Here is a 20,662-nt window from a genome sequence, read left to right on the forward strand (position 1 = left end):
AGAGTCTCCATGGTGGAATTCATCTGAGTCATCGTGGATTTCATGTCTTCCAGCACCTTCAACACGGCGTCCATGGTAGCTACGGACGAGGGACCTGAGCAATCTGATACCAGATTGTCACGTGGTGGACTCTCTAATAGATGAACGCTGCGGAGGTTGTAGCCGTGATCTGTAGGAGGGCGAGGTCCAGGACCTCTGCGTTTGGGCGCCGTCGGTAAACTAGGGCAGAACAGAGAGAAGAGGTAGACGAGAGCAGGGATAGGGGAAGCTAGAATCAATTCCTTTCTTAGTCCTTTCCTGATTACATGTATCCTCTATTTAAGCTAAGCAAGAGTTCTACTAAGGAAATAATTAAACTATCTGAATACAAGGAAACTAATCCCCTCCATCATGCGCCCCTGCATCTACTCTTTCCTTCTTCTTACGCCTTTGGTAATATTTTCCCGTCATAACAATATCCTCATTTTCGTCATCAACACCATCAATCTGAATCAATATGGTCTCTAATGGAACAACGTGAACCTCACCAACATCCTCAGCACTCACAAGTGACCCACCTACTCTCTCCGTTAGGTCGTTTGACTTTTTTAACACCAAGTTTGACCACTCGTCTTATTTAAAAAATTTATGCAAACATAGTCAATTTTAAGTCATTCTTGAAGAACTTATATTGATAAAGCAAGCCACAACAAAAGAAGTGAAATTTTTGCACAAATTTTTGAGTAAGATGAGTGGTTAAACTTGGGATCAAAAAGTCAAACGACCTATAATTTGAAACGGAGGGAATAATAGTGAGTCGTTCAAATCCATTGGCAGCCCATGAGGGTAAGCCTCTCTCGAACTATTCCGGATAAACAAGTCCAATGCTCTAATCTCATCGTCCATCACAACTACCACGTAATTCTCCCAATCATCTTAGTCACATATTGAGATCGATCTCATGTGTGAACCTTTTGAGGATCCAACATCAATTACCACTTGCAACATCATATCCACAACATCACCCGCCCACTTCAATCTCTTTTTAAACCTATCCACAATGCCACAAAATGTTGATCAGCAATATCAATTCTTCCATGTTCCCAATGCTTGTCTCATTTCACTTCACATCACCACTATTGGTGGTCCTTAGTTAAAAATCCAACCGCCCACTGTTGCATCATTCAATACCAAATAAATCATCAAAATAAGAGATATGGGTTTAACTCTAACTTATTCCACAAATTTTGGTGAGTCATATTATGCAAGCACCCATGAATAAGTACCAAGGAAAATATATGCAGAACATAGAAGAATGCATAGAAGATAACACCCTACATTACACTTATAAGAAGGACCCACATGGCAGGGTGAACCGACGTTCCAAGGAGGCAACACCCGATGGTAAGGCAAGGACTCACTTTTCAGCCAGCCACACGAAGTCGGTGGCTTGGGGGCCCACCATGGAGTTGGCCGAACCTAGCCAGGCCCTGTCTAGGTGCAGTATGGTAAGAGATTCACTGTTATCATCTTGAAGTCGGTTCCACAGCCAGGAGGAGGAGGACAAAACATTTTGGAAGAGAAGAAGACGAGGAGGATTCCACCTTTTAGAGCTACCTAGTAGTATGTTAGGGAGTGTGTAAGGAGATGTTCAAGAGGAGAGCCGGAGTTGTCATCCTCTCTCTACTTGTACCTCGGGGGATACGAGAGCCTTCTTTTGAATAAGAATCCGGGTTTCATCTACTTGGTAAGTTCTTATCAAAGCTAAGCTTTCATCATCATTCACTTGAGTCTTGAGACGGAGTCTGGCCGGAGCTAGAGCAATAATCGATAGCGTAAACATTATGTCTAGGCTTGAGGTTACCTTTGTTTGCTACCCTCCCCCCACTATCTATCGGGGTAGCCGATATGTGGTGACAGTCTTGTCCGTTCCTTGTAGTCCCCCACGTTCGGGTTGGGCGTAGAGCTAACTGCCGGATACACTTGGCGAACCAAGTGAAAGCCGGTGTTCGAAATAAGCAAGTAAGAGCTGGGTTTATCCTTCCTAAGAATCTTTTCTCTTAGACAACCATACTACACAGGACCATCCTATCTTTTTTTCCTCCAGGTAAATTAGCTAAAAGACCCATTTTCGTTTGCTTAGAAAATACAATACCCTAAATACTCTCTCGGTGAAGTGCTACAACTGTATCTCTATGCGCTTGCGGATTATTCTGTAAATGTTAAGAAATACCAACAATCACTATGGTATAAAATTACAAATTTATCCATCTATCAAAAATAACAAGCTCAATCAATCCACCATACCACATCATATTTATCATCATCGTAAAGTTGCCTAGATCTAACTATGATTCTTTGACTGATTCAGCTAAAATACCTAAACATTGATACCCATCTTCTCTACATCAAGGTCAAACATTGTAGTGCTCAGTTCATCTCATTGTTCTTCCTTACATGATCAGTGAATACCAAAGCATAAATAGTGCCCTCCTATGCATTGCTCATTTCAAGGTCAAACATTGTAAAATTACTGAATCCACAACATCTACAACCATCAAAACAATATTCTACACCAAACTAATTCATCCGTACACAATTTATTTTCAAATTTGAAGCCCCCACTGTTCTAACAAAAATATTGCAAAATCAATACATTACGTTGGACAAAATTAAGGGAAGGGAGTCCACTAAAATCTTGTGCATGCCCCCTGGATTTGACCGGAGATGGATGGGAGGTAGCGCAGGAGCAGGTCAAAATTATGTCTTAGGTAACCTTGCCAGAATAGTTAGTATTGCGCCGTTAAAAAATTGCAACACCATGATCTTTGTTGTCTTAATTGTGATAGCATCGTGCCTGCTCCCTTTCCCGTCCCTTCTAGGCGCTACAGGAGCGAGCGCGATAGGGAGGAGAAACCGCGTTCGGGGCCGATCCGGCCGCCTCCCCTCCTTCTCTGGCAACCTCTTCGGCACTGGAAGAAGAAAGGGCGGGGGAACTGAGCACTGGTGTGCATTTTAGTCTAGATAGGTATAGATCTAGGCGTAGTTAGGGTTGCTAGTCGTCGTTGCCGGCGGCGAAGCTATGTATCTAGGAGTGGCGGCGGCGGCGACAACGAAGAATAAAGATCTTCTCGGGATCTCAAGGCAGTCCAAGTGCCTTCCTCGGTGAAGCTTCCTGGAGGTTCAGTGGACCTCTTTCTTTTGGTTTGCCGATGGTTTATTGGTGAAGGCTTCATTTGGCTTCGGTCGATCGAAAGTGGCATCGATGAATCGTGTGCGGCTTCTTTTCCTTCTGCTGTTTGAAGTGGCGGAGTGGATCTTGTGCGGCATCTGATCGGCAGTGGATCATTGTCTTTGAGGGGTGACGGGGTCACCGACTTTCTATTTTGAAGGCGCGGAGGTGGCTGCTGGTCACACAGAAGAAAAGGAGGTCGGATCGGGCTTGAGGTTCCCGTGCTGGTGGTTGTCGGCGGCGGCGAGTTTCGGTCCAAGATCGAGGATGTTCGGGGTATGCCTCCGACTGATGGGCTTCTCGGTGACGACCTCATCTACTGCGACTTGCTTTAAAGCGTTCATGCGATGGAGCTTCCTCCAATCTAGAGTTGGGCGGTGGCAGTCGGAGTCGGCGGGGAGTTATGGAGATTTCACCATGCAAGGCATCTGGGGTCCTAGTTATAATTTTAATTTTCTTGAGGCCTTTTATGCAAGCTGGGTAGGCAGTTGTCCTTTGTATTCTTGTATAGTGTATCGGTAGTTGTACTAGTATTTGTACGTCTTCCATAACTTTTAATATAGGTATGTTTTGATAAAAAAATTGTGATGGCGTCATGTGAGTTTTTTTTTCAAAACTTTGATCTAATTGCAAGAAACTTTCGGGAAAAAAGGCTAAATTGCAAAAAGAAAAAAAATAGGGGCATGTTTAGTTCGCGAAATTTTTTGGATTCGGCTACTGTAGCACTTTCATTTTTATTTAGTAATTAGTGTCCAATTATGGACTAATTAAGCTCAAAAGATTCATCTCATCATTTACAGCTAAACTGTACAATTAGTTACTTTTGTAAATTATATTTAATACTCTATGAATGTGTCCAAAAAATTCGATATGACGGTGAATCTTAAAATTTTTTGGGAACTAAACATGGCCTAAAACCTCTCTGCTACTTTTATCTCTTAAAATCTCCGAAAACCCCCTTCCCATGGAATCCAACGGCGACACTTCGCCGCCTCCGACGGCGCCGGCGCCGCCACGTGCCTGCGGCGCGGGCCCTCGGGCGTCGCACTCGCTGCCGACCTCGGGGGGTGGCCGCGTCTGCCTCTCCTGCGCCGCTGCGCTCCTCTCCTCCGCCGGCGCTGCCTCCACGCCGTCCCACCACGTCGCGCACGCGCTCGCCAGCCTCTCCCTGGCGCTCGCGGACCCAGCCTTCCTCGCGCCGCTCCGCGCCGCGCACCCGCGCCTCCTCGCGGCGCCGCTCGCCGAGGCGCTCGCGGGCGCCGCTGCCCGCCGCGATGCGGCGCTCGCCTCGCAGGCGTCCGACCTCGCCGCAGCAGTGGGCGCCCCCGCTGCCTCAGAGCTCGTCGCCCGCCTCGCCCGCGTCCTCTCCTCCGGTTCTCTCGTCAAGCACCTCCACACGGTACGTGTGCGGCTCCTAGCCACTCACATTTTCGTCCTAGGCTAGTTGTCTCCGAAAATTCGATCGCTGGAAATGGTTTTTCACTGGAAAACATTGCGAGATAGTGGATTCTGGAAGCCTCGTTCTACCTGAGTAGTTTCGTTGCAAATAAGATCGTGGAGTAGAGTAGTGGAGATCAAGTGTAGAGTGTAGACTAGTTCATGAATTGCACGATAATTATTGTGTTGCTGAAAACGCTACATGATTTGGCAGCTGCTTATTATGTCAGTAGGTGGTTTATTAGCGCTATTGGCCTCTTGCACTAGATACGGAAGTTGAACATGACACTGATGTCGCATAGTCTAAGCACTCTGCGATCTCTTTTTTTTATTACTCCTATCAGGCCAATTTCGTTTCCCATAATTTCTTGCATTATCATGTCTCTACAATTTTCTGCAACTCCACCATTTACATTAACCTCAATATGAATAATGTGTGTTTTCTACAAATGATGGAATGCATTGCTCTTTTCTCTGTAATCAGTAATCACTTGCCTTACATTTACTTGTGCCATCATATGAATTGAGCTAATGAACTGAGAGGAGCATCATTTGATATCTTCTTAGTTTTGTTTTGGTCGTATCAAACTTAAATCTGGGATAAGATCTTATTTGGTTATACTGCTAGGTAGATTAGCACTAGTTAATGAGATGCTTGAGCTCCACTGCACCATTTGAAGTAAGCACAGTAACTGGTGGTAGGGAAAAGCTTAACCAAGTGCAGCATTATTTTAATTGATTAGTGTCACTACAGTAGATGTATTCAAATGTTGTCACAGAAGTACATCTGCAGTTAGGTTTCAGGATATGGTTGGAGGATGATCAGCTTCCTTTCCCTGTTATGGTAACTGTGGTGGACTACTGCATTTTGTTCAAAGTGGGATGCAGTACTTTTATCTCATCGTTTGACTGACATAAACTGGATCTCTTAAATATGTGAGGCATCGTGGTACTTCTCTTCTGATTTTTTTCTGAAGCAGAAGCAACAATATTGTTGAAATTGAGTTACCTAATGTCTGAATCTTTCTTTTATGTCACTGCAGCTATATTGTTTGGGCGTCTTGCTAAACACCACCAAAGATGCTGCAGCACATATAGGAGATAAACTTTCGCTTTTCTTAAATCTTGTTAATGATCTCCGACTACCAAGGTGAAAACAACTAAACTTTGATGCTTATTTCTTACCTTCCAAGCACCTCATCTGGCAACATCTGTAACTTGCTCTATACAGCGATGAAATTCGTGGAGAGATACTCTTCGTGCTATACAGACTCTCTATATCAAATGCCACCCCATGGGACAATATATTATATATGTGATAATGGAGATGTGGACCTATTAGCAATTGGAAGAAACTTGCTTCAACTCTCTCTTGAAGTCCTACTCAAAACTCAAAACGATACTCTTCGCTTGAACTGTATTGGTTAGTATATTTCTTCTTTTTGTTCAATAGAAATAATATTGCTTTGAGAATATTCTATCCAGTTAGAGATATCTGATGTTTTAACTTTCATATGCTCCAGCAAACAATTATGACAATTAGTTTCTATCACAATTTGTACATAAGTTTACAGAATTTCGTTCCATGGTTTTTAAAGCATTAAGGCGAGGCGAGCTACCACCGCCTTATCGCCTATGCGGGCTAAGGCAGACTAAGGCGGCACTTAGGCGAGACAAGCCACCACCGCCTTGTCGCCTAGGCAACGCCTTAAAAACAGTTTCATTGTGACTAATTAATCTACACATTGTCTTTGTTTGAACATTCTAAATATATAAGCCACAGTTAGGCATTGATAAAAAAACTTGTATGACCACCTTCATATAGTTTGAGAAACTTGAGAATGTTTTGAAAAAACCACCTGAATAGTTGATGAATGCACCATTTCTGATGTTATGCAAGATATGGTACAAAGTTCAAATAGTTTAAGAGTTGGAGGAAAGAATTCACAATTTTTGACATAGTACCTTCAAGTCATTTGCACTAAGGAAATTTGGATTTTCCTTTAAACAACTTGTCCATGTTGGAAATTTCTGCAGCGCTTTTTCTTCACTTGTTACTGATGTTCCTTTTTTGTGCTTCTGCAGCATTGCTCCTTACTTTAGCAAAAAAGGGGCCCTTTGACCTTGTGTTGCTCAGCAATCAGAATTCAATCAACTGCGTAGAACCAGAGCACATGCAGAATGATTATATGTCCCTAAACGCTTCTCTTGTTCTATTCGCTGAGGCTGTCAAAGGATCTCTGCTATCTACTAACCTAGAAGTTCAGACAGGGACATTGGATTTGATCTTTCATTTCCTGTCATCTGATGGAGATATTTGTGCTCTACTTCAAATTTTGATCGATGAAAACGTTGCTGATTACATATTTGAGGTTCTCAGATTATCAGGTACAAGCAATGTCATGAACTGCTTTCTGAAATCTTATACGCATTGTGAATATTGAAGGCTTACCAAGTTGAACTCCTGTTTTACATTCTTCAGGAAATAATGATCTTGTTGTCATATCCTCTATTCAAGTGCTATTTCTTTTAGCCAGATCAGAGGAGAAATTCAAAGAAAAGCTTGCCATTGGATTTTCCACTCTGCTTCCTGTTCTTCACTATATTGCAGAGATACCATTTCACCCAGTCCAATCTCATGTTTTACAACTTGTTTGGATTTGCATGGTCAATTGTTCCGGTATCCTCTCACTGCCCCAAGAAGAACAGATAGCCTGTACTTTAACTGCTATCTTGAGAAGAAATGGCAATGGTGAACTTGGCATGAGTTCTGAAACCTTTATTCTGGTTTGCTCAATATTAATAGAGATTCTGAAGTCACCTCATGCTCATGATATTGAGAAATTACCATCATTTATTGAAGAATCATCAAGATATGCGATATCTTCAACACTATCACATGAGTTTGATTCTAGGATCCCCATTCCTCATTCCCTTCTTCTTCTAAAAGAATCACTTATGTTCTGCCTTGAAGGGAACAAATATAATATTTCTAGCAAGAAGGATTGTAACATCCCGGATTTTTCCGGAATGTTATAAAGTCGAAAAATGTGAATTTCAAAATTTTTCGTGGCAGCGCTGTAAATATCAACTTAAGTAGGATTTCCGCCTTCTCAAAAATCCTAGTAATTAATTTTTTTTTAATATAATTAAGTTATTATTTGCTAGTGTGAAATATTTGGAGTTATTGGATTTATCTGGCTCTACCTTGTTTAATTCGATTTCGAATTTGGATTTATTTTATTGTGTGAATTTGTGTGGAAATTAAATTGAGGTGTGCCCCTCAATTTAATTTCAAATGCTAACACTTGTGAGTGGGATTTGATTTGAATTAAGCCATTCAAACTAAATCCGAAACCTCTAACCCTAACCCACTAACCTATCCTAGCCCTGACCCAAATCGGACGAGCCGCTAACCAGTCCAACATATCCTTTAACTCAGCCTGCTAATCCTCTAACGAAACCCAGCTCAGCCCAGGAACCAAACCCACGTGGGCCAGCTGACCAACCGGCCTGCCTCCGCGCTGAAGCCCAACCCGCCGGTCTGCTAACTCCCGCGCAGCTGGCCTGCACCGGCCCACACGCCCACCAGCCTGCACACCAGCCCGGTCCCGCGCGGCCCGGCAACGCCGGCCCAACCGCGCGCACCCCTCCACGGACCAGCCAGCCCGCACGCGCCTCTCCCCTTTGAGCCACTGTCGTCCCGGGCCCACCTGCTCTGCTCTGCCTTTTGCTTTTGACCGGCCGCGCCCCTCACCGCCTCTCACGCCGGCGCTGCCTGCTCGCGTCACTGCCTGCCGCGCGCCTCCCGCTGTCGACCACCCGCTCTGGACCGCCTTTGCGCGCGTTTGGAACCCTAGCGCTGCGAGCATCCAACCACGCGATGCGCGCCACGTACCCCCCGCGAGCTCCCCAAGCCACCTCCGTTCATCCTCGGCGTCTGCGCCTCGGGAGCGCCTCGCGCCGGACCCAAACCCTAGCCACGCACCTATAAAACCCCGTGGCCGCCTCAAACCCTCGAGCCCAGAGCTCTTTTCCCCAATCCGCCGCCGCAAGCCGCAAGAACAGAGGAAGGAGGAGAGAGGGAGAGAAGGAGAAGGAGGAGGAAGAAGAGGGGAGGAGCAGCTGGAGCGCCGCCGCCGGAGGATGCCGACGCCGACGTCTGCACCTAGCCGGCGCCCCTGATCGAGCCGCCTTGCTTCGCCTAGCCTTGCCGTCACCGTTCGGTCTGCCTCCGCTCCGCCTTACCCTCGCCCAGTCGCTCTCGCTGCTGCCAACAAGCCCCGCTCCGCCGCCATGGAAGGAGCCAAGTCGCCGCCTTGAAGAGGAGGAAGCCCGACGTCGCAGCCGCCACCGCCGGAGCTGTCAAGGAGGAGGAGGGGGCCATATCTCCGCCACGCCAGGAGATGCCAGACGCGCCGCCGGACCCCGCCGTCACGCCACCCCTCTGCTCCGCCATCCAGCCTCTCCGCCGACGCCGCCGCTCTAGCGCGCGCCCGAACCAGGCCCTTGCCTCGCCGCCGTCGAGCTCCGCCGCTTGCGCACGGCCTAGCCCTGGACCATGCCCACCGCCGCGGGCCGGGGATGCCCGAACAACGCACGCGAAAGCCAACCCGATCCGCCATGACCTCGCCTGGACCTCATAGCCGCCTTGCCCCACTCTGCCTTGACTGGTTGCACCGCCGCCGTGGGACCTCAACTCCGCCTCGCCGACGACTCGAAGCCGCTGCGTCACCGCCGCTAGAGCCCGGTGGACCCATCCACCGGCGGAAGGAAGCAGAGGTGGGTCAGAGCAAAGAAGAGGAGAGAAGATGGGCCGCTGCCACTCCACCGGCCCAGACCGCCTTCGCCAGCCAGCCTAAGTCGCCCGAGCTGATCCACGGGCCAAACCGAGCCGGCCCCTTTTTGCGTTCGAGCCGCCAGGCCAAGCCGGCCTACAAGCCGCCAGCCGAGTCGTCCACAAGTCTGAGCCGATCCTTGTTGGGCCGCTGGAACACTTCCGGCCCAAAGACCCTTGAATCCTTTATACCCCTTTTTTCTTTCTGGTTTAACCTCTTCACGCGGGCCCCACCTGTAAGCGACTGGAGAGAGAGACCGATCGTTGGGGCCCACTGACTTGCGGACCCCACTGACCCAGTTGACCGGTCAACGGTCAACGGTGACTCGGTCAACGCTGACGTCAGCAAGGCCCACTGCTGACGTCAGCAGGGCTGACCCCAAGGTGACGCCATGCTGACGTCATCATGCCACGTGGCACGCTCTGGTGCTGCCACGTGTCACCTCTGTGTTTTTCCTTTTTCGATAATCATTTATTAATTCCAGAAAATGCTTTAACCGTAGAAAATTCCCAGTAATTCAACCAGAGCTCCGAAAAATATGAAACCAGTTTCATAATTCTTCTAAAACCATGCTCTACGCGTTAGACTAGGTTTTGTTGTGAGTTGGATCTCTTTTGAGCCTGTTTTGTTCATTCTTGCACTTTGGCCCCTGTATTTATATGTAAATACGTCTAGGTCCTGACGAGAAGGAGTTGACCGACGTTCCGGACGACCAGAAGACCCATAAGAACGTACCCGGAGACCAGAAGCCCCGGAGGACCAGGAAGACTACGAAGACCTATCAGGTTCACGCCCGTCCGCGATTGAATACCTATTAGGCATTGCTTGCTAGATACGCTACGCTCCCAAAGAGTGTGATGAGATGAGCTTGCATGGCCATTTATTTACCGTATTTCCTTGATTCCCATATTTAGACATGAATTGTGATATGCTATTGCTACTATGAGTGAGATTTGGGGTATGTGAATAAATATATGATAGTCCTTGCTTGCTGGAAGTTGCCTCCACATATATGGGAGTTGGTGATTAGGTTACAGCGGGGGCGAGCGGACCCTTTTCCCTGATCTTCGGATCGGGAGCCGGGGATTGTGTGTTGGGCACGATCCTGTGAGCACCTATAATGGGTGACGGGCACATGTGGCGGGTGCTAGACCGTTCCCGTGGGAACATAGTAGAGGTGTAGTTTTGGAGGAGATACTTGTAATGGGTATCGATTGCAGACCGTGTTGACGGAATGCCAACTTGGATGAAGACGCTCGCCTCGGCTGGATGAAGGACTTGACTTTGTGGCCCTAGTGACGGAACTATGTCAAACGTGCACACCACTTATCCTTTATGAGGGGGGACCCAGCCCGAGCTAGCTATGCGTGGCACAATTACTGCAGGAGGATAGTGTTTCAGTGTCAGGGGGAGAGGGTAGGACCCTATCGCCCCCGATCGCAGGATCCATGGAGATTCCATTCTAGATAGCTTCACAGCCCCGGGCGACCTACTGCGGGAGGACGCGCCCCAGACCGGGAGTAGGATGGTGCCGTAGCCGTTAGTTTCGTTGACTGGTGCCTCGGAGTTAGTCGGCTGATCCCCGGCTAGCGTCGGGGCGAGTGGGTACAGGTGTACAACCCCTGCAGGGTGAAAACTATACGTATAGCCGCGTACTCAGTCATGTACAACTCTGGATCTGGCACCACACTGTAGGTAGATCCACAGTGTACTTTTCTACCTCCCTCTAGTCTACTTTTCCTGCTCGGATAGCAGCTGAGGTGCGGGGAGAGGGAGTTCCCGCACCGAAACAGGGTTGAGACAGTCGTAGTGGAAGATAGGAGACCGGGAGTCCGGGTTGCCGGAGCTACCCGTGTTGAAAGGTGTTTTGGATGACTTATATATAAATTGCTTGCATTAGGAAAACTTAGCATACCCTTGGCATTACTTTTATACCGTCTGCATCCACATAAAGCTTGCATACGGATGGTGACGTGAACCTATCACGTCCTTGGGGATAGCCTGATAGATGCAGGATCCGAGTAAAGGAGTCGACAGGACGATAACGGAAGACGATGCGAAGGAAGGCCCGAGCTACTCACCGAGCTACCTGTGGAGAGGATTCGTGAAGATGTAGTTTGCCCAGAAGACTAGATATCGTTTCCGCTTTCTGATTGTTTTCTTTTAGCCCAAGGGGCTTGTACTCTGAGATTCGTATTACAATCCTTCGGATTATGTAATAAATAAACCCATGAGATGTTGTAAACGTGAGTTATGTCTGTGATATTCAAATGAAATGGGTTCTGTATGTGATGTATGTGATAGCTACTGATCCAGGGGCTATCACGACGATACAGAGGTTCGGGTTCGCCTTTCGGGAACCCGGTCTGTTTCAAGGATCTTGAGGATAGCATCATTGGAACTTATGGAACGATTTTACTGCATTGGCTTGAAAGTGCTGTGGTTGATGGTAATGATGAAAAAACACTGGCAGGGATCCTTCAGATTTTCCAACTTATTTTGTCAAGGGCAACTGACAAAAAACCATTACAGTTTGCTGAGTTGCTAGCTTCATGGTTTAGCCTGTCATTTGGATTCATGGGCTTATTTCCTACTGATAATGTAAAATCTGTGGTATATTTGGTCACTTCTTCAATTGTTGACATAGTTTTGGGCTGTAATTATGGGGAAACTATTAGAGATGCACACATTTATCTGCCATCAGACCCCACAGAACTGATGTATTTGCTTGGGCAATGTAGTACAGAAGACTTCAACTTGGCATCATGCCAATGCGCTATACTTTCTATACTGTATGCCTGTTCATTCTACAATGAAAGGTACTCATCTTGCGCAGCTTTGGTTTTGCCATTTATAACTTACAAGAAAGAATGCTAATGTGGTGATTGTTTCAACTATTCAGGCTGGCTGCTGACAACCAAATTCTGGCTTGTGTTGAGCAATACATCCTCCTCAATAGTGGAAGCTTCCCATATGAAATTAATTTTTCTGTTATGTTTACGCTTCTGGTCCACCTTTATGCTTATGTCAGGGGCATTTCCTATAGCTGCAGCATTCCACATAGTCCAGAAGCTGAGAATACTCTATTCCATGTAATGACACAAAAGGATTGGGATTTGCTTGCTATCCGAGTCCATCCAATAGCAATAAAATGGCTCTTACAGAAGCAAGAACTCATGGAACCACTTGCCTTCCAGATGCTAAATTTTTGTAAAACTTTCTGTGAAGATGAAACTATCATGCTCTCAAACAGCAGTCTGTTGGTGGACATACAAATGGTTGCAGAGCTGGTACTTTCTGGAGAAACCGTCATCTCGTTTTTGCTGGTGTTCTTGCTAAACCAGATAGTAAAGGAGGGTACTGAAGAAGAGGTCTTATCAGTTCTCCGTGTTTTCGCTGAAATCATCACCATCTCTCCTTGTTCATCTGATCAGTTTATATCATGCGGCATTGTCAATTCATTCCATGGCATATATTGATTACCATACTTTTCAAGGATCCAAACAGTTTGTTCCTATTTGATCTTTAACATCTTATGTTCAGCAAATGCATTGACATTAGCTCAGGAAGATGAATGGCTTCCTCTTACTATGAAGGTACTCTTGTTCTGTTGATATGAGTTGAACCATGCAAATCACAACACGTAGTGTAGTTTTAATCACTTTTAAACAATATTATTTGTTGGTTATTAAAAGCTTCATGGGATGACTGTTGGGGGTAAACTTGTGGAAATAGGGAACCATCCTTAAACCCTAATTGTTTGTATTGGTCAATGCAACATTCAAAAAGAATCTGTTGTTAGCTAGTATTTTAATTTGCATCATTTCTGGTTATATTTATAGTTTGTTTAATTCAGAAACCGCTTTTGTTTACAGCTATTGGAATTTATCAATTCTGGTATTGATTATACATCTAATAACCAAGAACACAAGATATTGATTGGGGTATTATGCTTTGTTTTGCATCATTCAGCAAACAAAGTTCTTGTTGAGCCTGCAAAAGCCATAATCTTGAACAGTTCATTGGTTTCTTTAACGGATGTTATAGTACAGAAAGCATGTTCAAAAGGCCCATCTTTATTTCAACACAATCAGGATACAGCCTTTGGAGAACTAATTCTTGTACTTCTATTGGTGTTTTCTCTCTAAGAAGGTATGAACTATGAAGTGATTACTTGCATGCTTAATTTTATTTGCTTCAGCATGCACTAATTGTGGTCTCTATTTTCAGTTTGCATACAATTCTAGAGGCAAGTATTGACTGGCAGGACTTCCTTCAGCATTCAGAAGACATCCATTCCTTTTCTGTCCTTGGTATTTCATGCCATGATTTATGCCGTCTCATGCACTTCGGTCCACCACCTATTAAACTTATTGCTTCACAATGTCTGTTGGAGTTGTTTACGAGAATTTCAGATCAAAGAACATGTACTAATGCTGAATTAAGATGCTCTGAAGTATCTGAAGTCCATTATTGCAGTGACCGAGGGTTTGGTCTTCGGTGAAGACAGTAAAGTTGCTGGAAATTGCGGTACCTGTCTCTGTGATTTTAGGTTGGGAGAAATTTGGAAGCCAAGAGAAGGTGGCGGCCAGAGAATCCAAATGGTTTCGATTAATAATGGAGGAATTTGCTGTTGCCTTGACTGCTCCTGGTTTGACGTCCAAATCTTTCACCAATCAGCAGAAGATTGCAGCGAATCTAGCTGTTTCATTGCTCAGGCTGAGCCAAGTACCAGATTGGCTAACATTGCTGTTTGATAGCCATCTGATATCTGGCATTATGGCTAATCTTTCTGCTAGGAATGTTACTGCAGAAATTGTCAATCTCTTCAGTGAGCTCATGGCTAGGAAATATCTGAGTCAAGAGCACACTGTTGCTCTACATAACTTGTTCCAGGTTTGTGTAATGCTCTTCATAATCTTAAAATGTAGAGCATGGCATTGTATAGCTGTACATAACCTTTTGTTAGTTTACACCTTTTGGATTCCTCTGCCCCGGTGAATTTGATTTGGTCCACCAGGCTCACTTCGTTCATAACATGATGCAGGTATGTAGAAGGCAGGTCTATGAGGGAAACTCCAAGGCGCAAATGTTTGGGCAAAGTGTTAAAAAGGTTGCAAGGAGCACCAATGACATGGTCGCATTGCTCTTTGGCCTGATGCTGAACCATAACACAGACTCTGCTGCAGTTCAATCGGAGCAGCAGACGCTCCTGCGTCCAATTGATCTGTTCTTCCAGGGGTCAAGCGGGGGAGAACAGCGTTAACATAAACGCCAACCAGCTTGTCGAGATGTTGAGAAAAGCTGATTTTCTTCTTCCACGTTTTCTGAACCGAGTAGATGATATTCCAAACGGGACAGCAATCCCTCTGTTCCTGAGAGGCTCCTCGATTTTCCTTCAATAGAGGAGAAGCTTAGTAAGTTGTATATATACAAAGTTTTGGTGTATGCGATGTGAATCGATAGGATTACAATCATTCTTCTGGCCTGAAATAGTAACAACTATTAACTCGAATCTATAGCCGTATTCTTCACTATATGCATGCGAGGACTGTATTGCCACGGGCGCCGAAGTATGAACTGATGATGATTCTTGTTAACGGCCTTTTTAATTCTAAAGTTATTGCTGAAATTCTGGCTTTTCATGTATACTACTGTCATGTAATATCGCAATAGTATATATAATAAGAAAAAAGTCTATATCACTCCCTCACCAATAGGGGTGGACTACATACCCCTCCCCCCAACCTATGAAACATTTATATCATCCCCTGAACTTTCCAAAAACGGTCAAATTACCCCCTAAAGCAGTTTTCAAAAATCATAGTAAATCACAGAAAATTCATAAAATAGAAAATCTAATTGTGTTGGCCCCAAATGAGTAGATCTACATAGTGAATAATTGAACATATAATATAATATGCTTTAGTATATTTTTTTGCTGTAGCTTTAGATCTATGTTTTTCTTCATAGTTTTAAAAAATATACTAAAATATACCATATTATATGTTCAATATGTAGATCTACTCATTTGGAGTCCAAAACAATTGGATTTTTCATTTTTTTGATTTTTTTTGTGATTTACTATGATTTTTCGAAACTGCTTTAGGGGGTAATTTGACCGGTTTTGGAAAGTTCAGGGGGTGATATAGACCGTTTCATAGGTTGGGGGTTATGTAGTCCACCCCATAGGTGAGGGGTGATATAGACTTTTTCCTATATAATAGCTGCAACTTAAAAGAATTTGTAGTCGCAGAGATTCAATTGCAATTGAAACTGTAATTTTTGGAAAAGTCTGTTTTACTATCCTCGCCAATCCACTTTATCCCCGCTTAACCACTAAGCAAAATTTAGACTCAATTTACTCCGTTGAGCAAATTTAATTGGCCCTATCTACCCTTAATGATATTTCTTTTCTGTTTCACCATGTACATATTGAATTTTAAGTTTAAATTTTATGAGTGGATAGAGGACATGATGGGTATGCTTTTAGGAGTACATTATTTCTAGAAAAAAGTTCATTTTTCGCCATCCAACTATTGCCATGCATCTCCAAGACCATCCAAATATCAAAATCATTCACATTTGGTGATCCAAATGGTTTTGTTGTGTGGTTTTGGTAATATGGATGACACGTGGCAGTGGGGCTCACCGCGCCGCTGTCATCGGACCCGCCATCGTCGCCACAGCTGACGACCTCAACGCGTCGCCCACAACGAGCGCGACCTTATCCTCTCCCGCGAGTGCCCCATTCTGATCCCAAGCCCCCTCTCTTCTTCCTCCTTCAGCTCAGGTGGAGTAGAGCGAACCGCCGACACTGTGCCAGCCATCCCCACCGCTCCCGCTTCGATTTTCGCCTGCCAAGAGACAGCCCACTTGGTCCTCCACCTTCGCCAAGCATCCACGGGCATGGCCGACCTCTTCCTTGGCCGGAATCGGCTCCCCCATCGTTGTCCACCATTGTTGACCGCTCGAAGCTCCGCCCCGCGCGTCGACCTCCGTCTTCCGGCCTTCCTCCGTATGAACTCAGCATGCGGTGAGCTTTGTCGCATCCTCCTCGACCTCCCCAACCTCTTTCCCCGCCCCTCACCGCCGTGGCGCCACGGGAACATGGCGTCGGTCGGCTGCTGCCCCTGCCGCACCGTCCCAGACCGCCCCTGCAAGTGTCGCGCCATGTTGTCGCGTGCGCCAACCCCACGTGGGCTGCCTTGGCCGCGGGCTAGCCCCGCCTCCCCGCCTACCCCGACCGCCGCCGGGAGTCTGCGCGTTGGGAGCCGCAGCCGAGGTCCGTTGGGGAGGGCACGGGGCCCGCCCACTCGCCACGCGACCACAAGATATAGGAGGAGTAGAGTGGACCGCCGTCGGGGAGGAGCCGGGCTCGGCCGGCCGCGCTGCGCCACCGGGAGCCATGAGCAAGGGGCTCGAAGGGGGAGAGAGAAAGAGGACGGAGAGAAGAAACAAAAAGATGAGAGAGAAGAGAGGATAATGGGCTGATATGTGAGCTCCACTGCCACGTGTCATCCACATCAACGAAACTACTTTTCAAAACAGTCGAATGGTTACATATGAATGATTTGTATAGATAGTTTGATGGTCAAAAATACCCGGATTTAGAGTAGTATGGCCAAAATTAAACTCGGGCAATGGTTGGATGGTCAAAAATATTTTTTTTTCTTATTTCCACGTATTCCAACTTTCAGAGTATATTATTTGCCGCTAAACATGATCTACTGTCCCAGAGCAAATGTTCGTAGGAAACAAGTGGACACTTTTATAATGGTGAGAAGGCTAGACTTACAATGCTTGGCTCAAACTGATTCGACAAATTGTGGTTATAGTAAATGGGCAGACTTGAAAATAGGACTCTGATACTGATATTAGCAGAGAAAATCTGCAAGGCCCACGCTGCCACTCTCCTCTTCCTCTTCTTCCTCTCTCCAAAACCCCTGCACCCTTCGCCATTTCATCAAGAAAAAACACCCCGTTATTGGTCACCTCCCCTCCCCTCCCCCGATTCCAAACGAGAGAAAATCCGATCGGAAATGCGGCCCCCGCAGACCCCCATTCCGCCGTGGGGGTCCAAATCTCGCTGGTACATGACGCCGACGCCGCTCAGCCCTTCCTTCTCACGACATCGGTTCCAAGGCACTGCCGCCGCCGCCTCCGAGAAACCCCGCGTACGTACACCTTTCGCCCGCTCTAGCACGCGCGTAGCTTGTTACCCCCCCTTCGTTCTTTAACCCCGTCCCCCCTTTTCTCCTTCGTTTCTGAGATGCGCGTGTTCTGAGCCCGCGCCGGCCTGCATTTCTGCTGTGTAGGTCACGCTGTTCGAGTGGTGGCTGGAGAGAGTGGAAGGGGATGACCAGAAGGTCGCCATCGCAGGGAAATTTGAAAGGTGAGCAATTTCTTCAGAAGGAAAAAAAAAGAGGGGGGCGGAGGGGGGGGGGGGGTGCACCTTTGCGGCTCGATCGGGTGAGGATTGGTGCCAAATAGTTTCCATCTTATTTTTCTGGAAGTTTGATCTTTGTTAGAATGGGAATTGCATAGTTCGATACCTAGATTGAGTTGACATGTACTTGTGAAGAATATGCCAGTTTAATTTCTGTAATTCGTCTCTACAAAGGGTTGGCCTAATGCTTGGCTCTAACTGATTCCACAAATTGAATATGCTATTTGTCGTCCGGGCATTTCATCCTTGCAGACTTGAGGGTAATTAATGCCTTTATTGAAGCACCGTTAAAACTTTTGAAGATCACGCTGCTTGTGTATTCAAGCATTCTTAAGGTTATCAAAAGTTAGATGCTTTTCTTCTTCAGAGCGCGAGGATTTGATTTGTTCTTTCGCTATAAAAACAGTTATCTGTTACTCGCTTCTGACAGGAATCAAACAGTCTACGAATTCGGTTCTGCAACCATTGCAAAGCGCCACGAAGCTTGCGTTCTTGAAACTGAAGGTGGAATTCTACTTCTCATCTATGGCACACTCAACCGTTCGCGGATGCTAGCCGGCGGATACTCAAGTGAGGTATGCACATCCTATTTTGTAGTTCTTGTTTCATGTACCAGTTAGGTGTACATTTGAGCCGACTTATGAGGTGACTGCAGTGTCAGCGACCATGTTCCATCATCTGCTTTCTCTATCTATCCTGTGATGCTATTTCCGTATTCCTATTGGAAGCTGACTGAAAGTTATTCTAGATTTGAGTAATTTTATTCTGATTGATGAATGGTGACTTTTGCCGCATTTGTTTCCGAAACAATCATTAGGCATGCACTACTCTTATGAGTACCTTGGTCCTGACTGCAAACCGTGCATGCAGGTCTATGAAAAGTTCAAGATCGGATTTCCATACTGCTGGGAATATTGCATCCAGCTTTATCCCAAGGTGGCACAAACAGGATTGGATAGTGCTATAAATGAAAATGCTGCTGTCTCAAATGATGGCGGAGAAAGACATGAAGCTGCACGTAATGAGGCGTATAATGTGGAAACAGACTTGATTGCATGCAGAGCTTTAAGAGAAAGAGATGATGGTGGCATAGATACTAATGCATCTTTAGTGCATATAGTGGAGTGTGCTAATGATGCTAGCAATGAAGAGGCAGATAATGCTACACCCACAAGTACATGTAAGAGCAGATTGTTTAGATGCTGCTCATATTTTCTCCTCTCCTTGCACTATTTCGTTTCACTGATTTTTCTTATACAATGTTTGCTTCTCCTTGTTTTAGGCGATCTGGGAATAGCTCAGCATGTTGCATTGAGTAAGAAGGCAGAAGTAAATGAAAATGTGCCAACTTTTGTTTGTTTAGACGTGCAAAACTCCTCCGATCTTCCAAATGGAACATCAAGATTTCAGGAATGCGCTTGTGATGGTGATATTGCAACAAATGAAAATGCTGCTGCCTCAAATGATGATGGAGAAAAAGATGAAGATGTATATAATGATGTGAATAATGTGGTAATAAACTTGACTGCCAGTAGAGCTTTAAGCGAAAGCGATGATGGTGATGTTGATATTAATGCATCTTTAGTGCTTAACTGGGAGTGTGCTAATGATGCTAGTAATGAAGAGGCAGACAATCCTCCATCCAGAAGTATGTGTAAGAGTAGATTATTTAGTGGCTACTCATATTTCCTCCTCTCCATCAAATATTTCATTTCACTGATGTTTCTGATAGCATTTGTGTCTCCTTAATTTAGGCAAAAAGAGAGATCCAGTGATTCCATTGAATACTCAAGGTTGTGAAAAAACTCAGCACACAGCATTGAGTAAGAAGGCAGCAGTAGATGAAGAAATGCTAACTTCAGTATGTTTAGATGTGCAAAACTCTTCTGATCTGTCAAATGGGACACCAACATTTGAGAAAAACACTTGCTTTGGTGATATTCCAACAAATGAAGATGCTGCAGCTTTGAATGGTAACAGTGAAAGATGTACAGCTGTATCCGAGGAGGTGAATAGCGTTGAAACAGGCTTGACTGTGGGCAGCACTATAAGAGAAAGCGATCATGATGGAATTGCTACTAATGTTTCTTCAGCTCCTACAGTGGAATGTACTAATGATGCAATCGATGAAGGGGTAGACAATACTTCACTCTTAGGTACGTATAAATATTTAACAGCAGGTAATTTCTCCTACAAATTCACTGATGTTTCTAATAGAGTGCTTGTCCATAATTTAGGTTGTAAAAAAACTCCAGTGGCTTCTTTGAAGAGTCAAGGCTGCCAGGAAAAACATCAGCACACACCTTCAAATGACAAGGTAGTATCGGATCAAGATATGCCAACTTCTGTTTATTTAGAATTTTAGATGTGTAGTCTCTGGAGAAAAAGGGTTTTTACCTTTAAAATAGCCTCAAAAAGTGTCAATGAACGAATCATTGTTTGGACTCCATTTCTGTAAAGTAGTTTGGACAATCTGATACGTACAAGGGCCCTGTTTGGCAAGGCTTGGCTTTTTCACAGATTAAGCAGAACCTGTGCAAAATCAGTGTCTCAGTAAGCAGATTCCATGAATGAACTAACTTGAATCTTCTTTTCACTAGCTTCCCGTAAAATCACAAGCTGTGCCAAAGATGGCCAAAGTAGTGTTACATTGGATTTTTGTTTGATGAAATTAAATCATTAACAATTATAACAGTGATACTGACCCAATAATAGATCTTTTAAAAA

The 20,662-nt window shown here is 45.3% G+C and overlaps 1 protein-coding gene and 1 pseudogene across 1 annotated transcript in view; both read left to right on the forward strand.

Moving 5' to 3' along the window:
• The first annotated feature begins 483 nt into the window (after nucleotides 1-483).
• On the forward strand, nucleotides 484-15,118 carry LOC120681728 (annotated as a pseudogene).
• A 2,410-nt stretch (nucleotides 15,119-17,528) lies between these two features.
• Nucleotides 17,529-20,662, forward strand: part of LOC120682964 — a 5,583-nt gene continuing 2,449 nt past the window's right edge. Inside the window, exons 1-7 of the mRNA XM_039964973.1 lie at nucleotides 17,529-17,663; nucleotides 17,805-17,881; nucleotides 18,342-18,510; nucleotides 18,806-19,115; nucleotides 19,218-19,583; nucleotides 19,690-20,091; nucleotides 20,173-20,252. Coding sequence (XP_039820907.1) covers nucleotides 17,529-17,663; nucleotides 17,805-17,881; nucleotides 18,342-18,510; nucleotides 18,806-19,115; nucleotides 19,218-19,583; nucleotides 19,690-20,091; nucleotides 20,173-20,252 — 1,539 coding nt within the window. The remainder of the gene's footprint in view (nucleotides 17,664-17,804; nucleotides 17,882-18,341; nucleotides 18,511-18,805; nucleotides 19,116-19,217; nucleotides 19,584-19,689; nucleotides 20,092-20,172; nucleotides 20,253-20,662) is intronic.

This window comes from Panicum virgatum, chromosome 7N, assembly GCF_016808335.1.
Source record: "Panicum virgatum strain AP13 chromosome 7N, P.virgatum_v5, whole genome shotgun sequence".
Classification (NCBI taxonomy): domain Eukaryota; kingdom Viridiplantae; phylum Streptophyta; class Magnoliopsida; order Poales; family Poaceae; genus Panicum; species Panicum virgatum.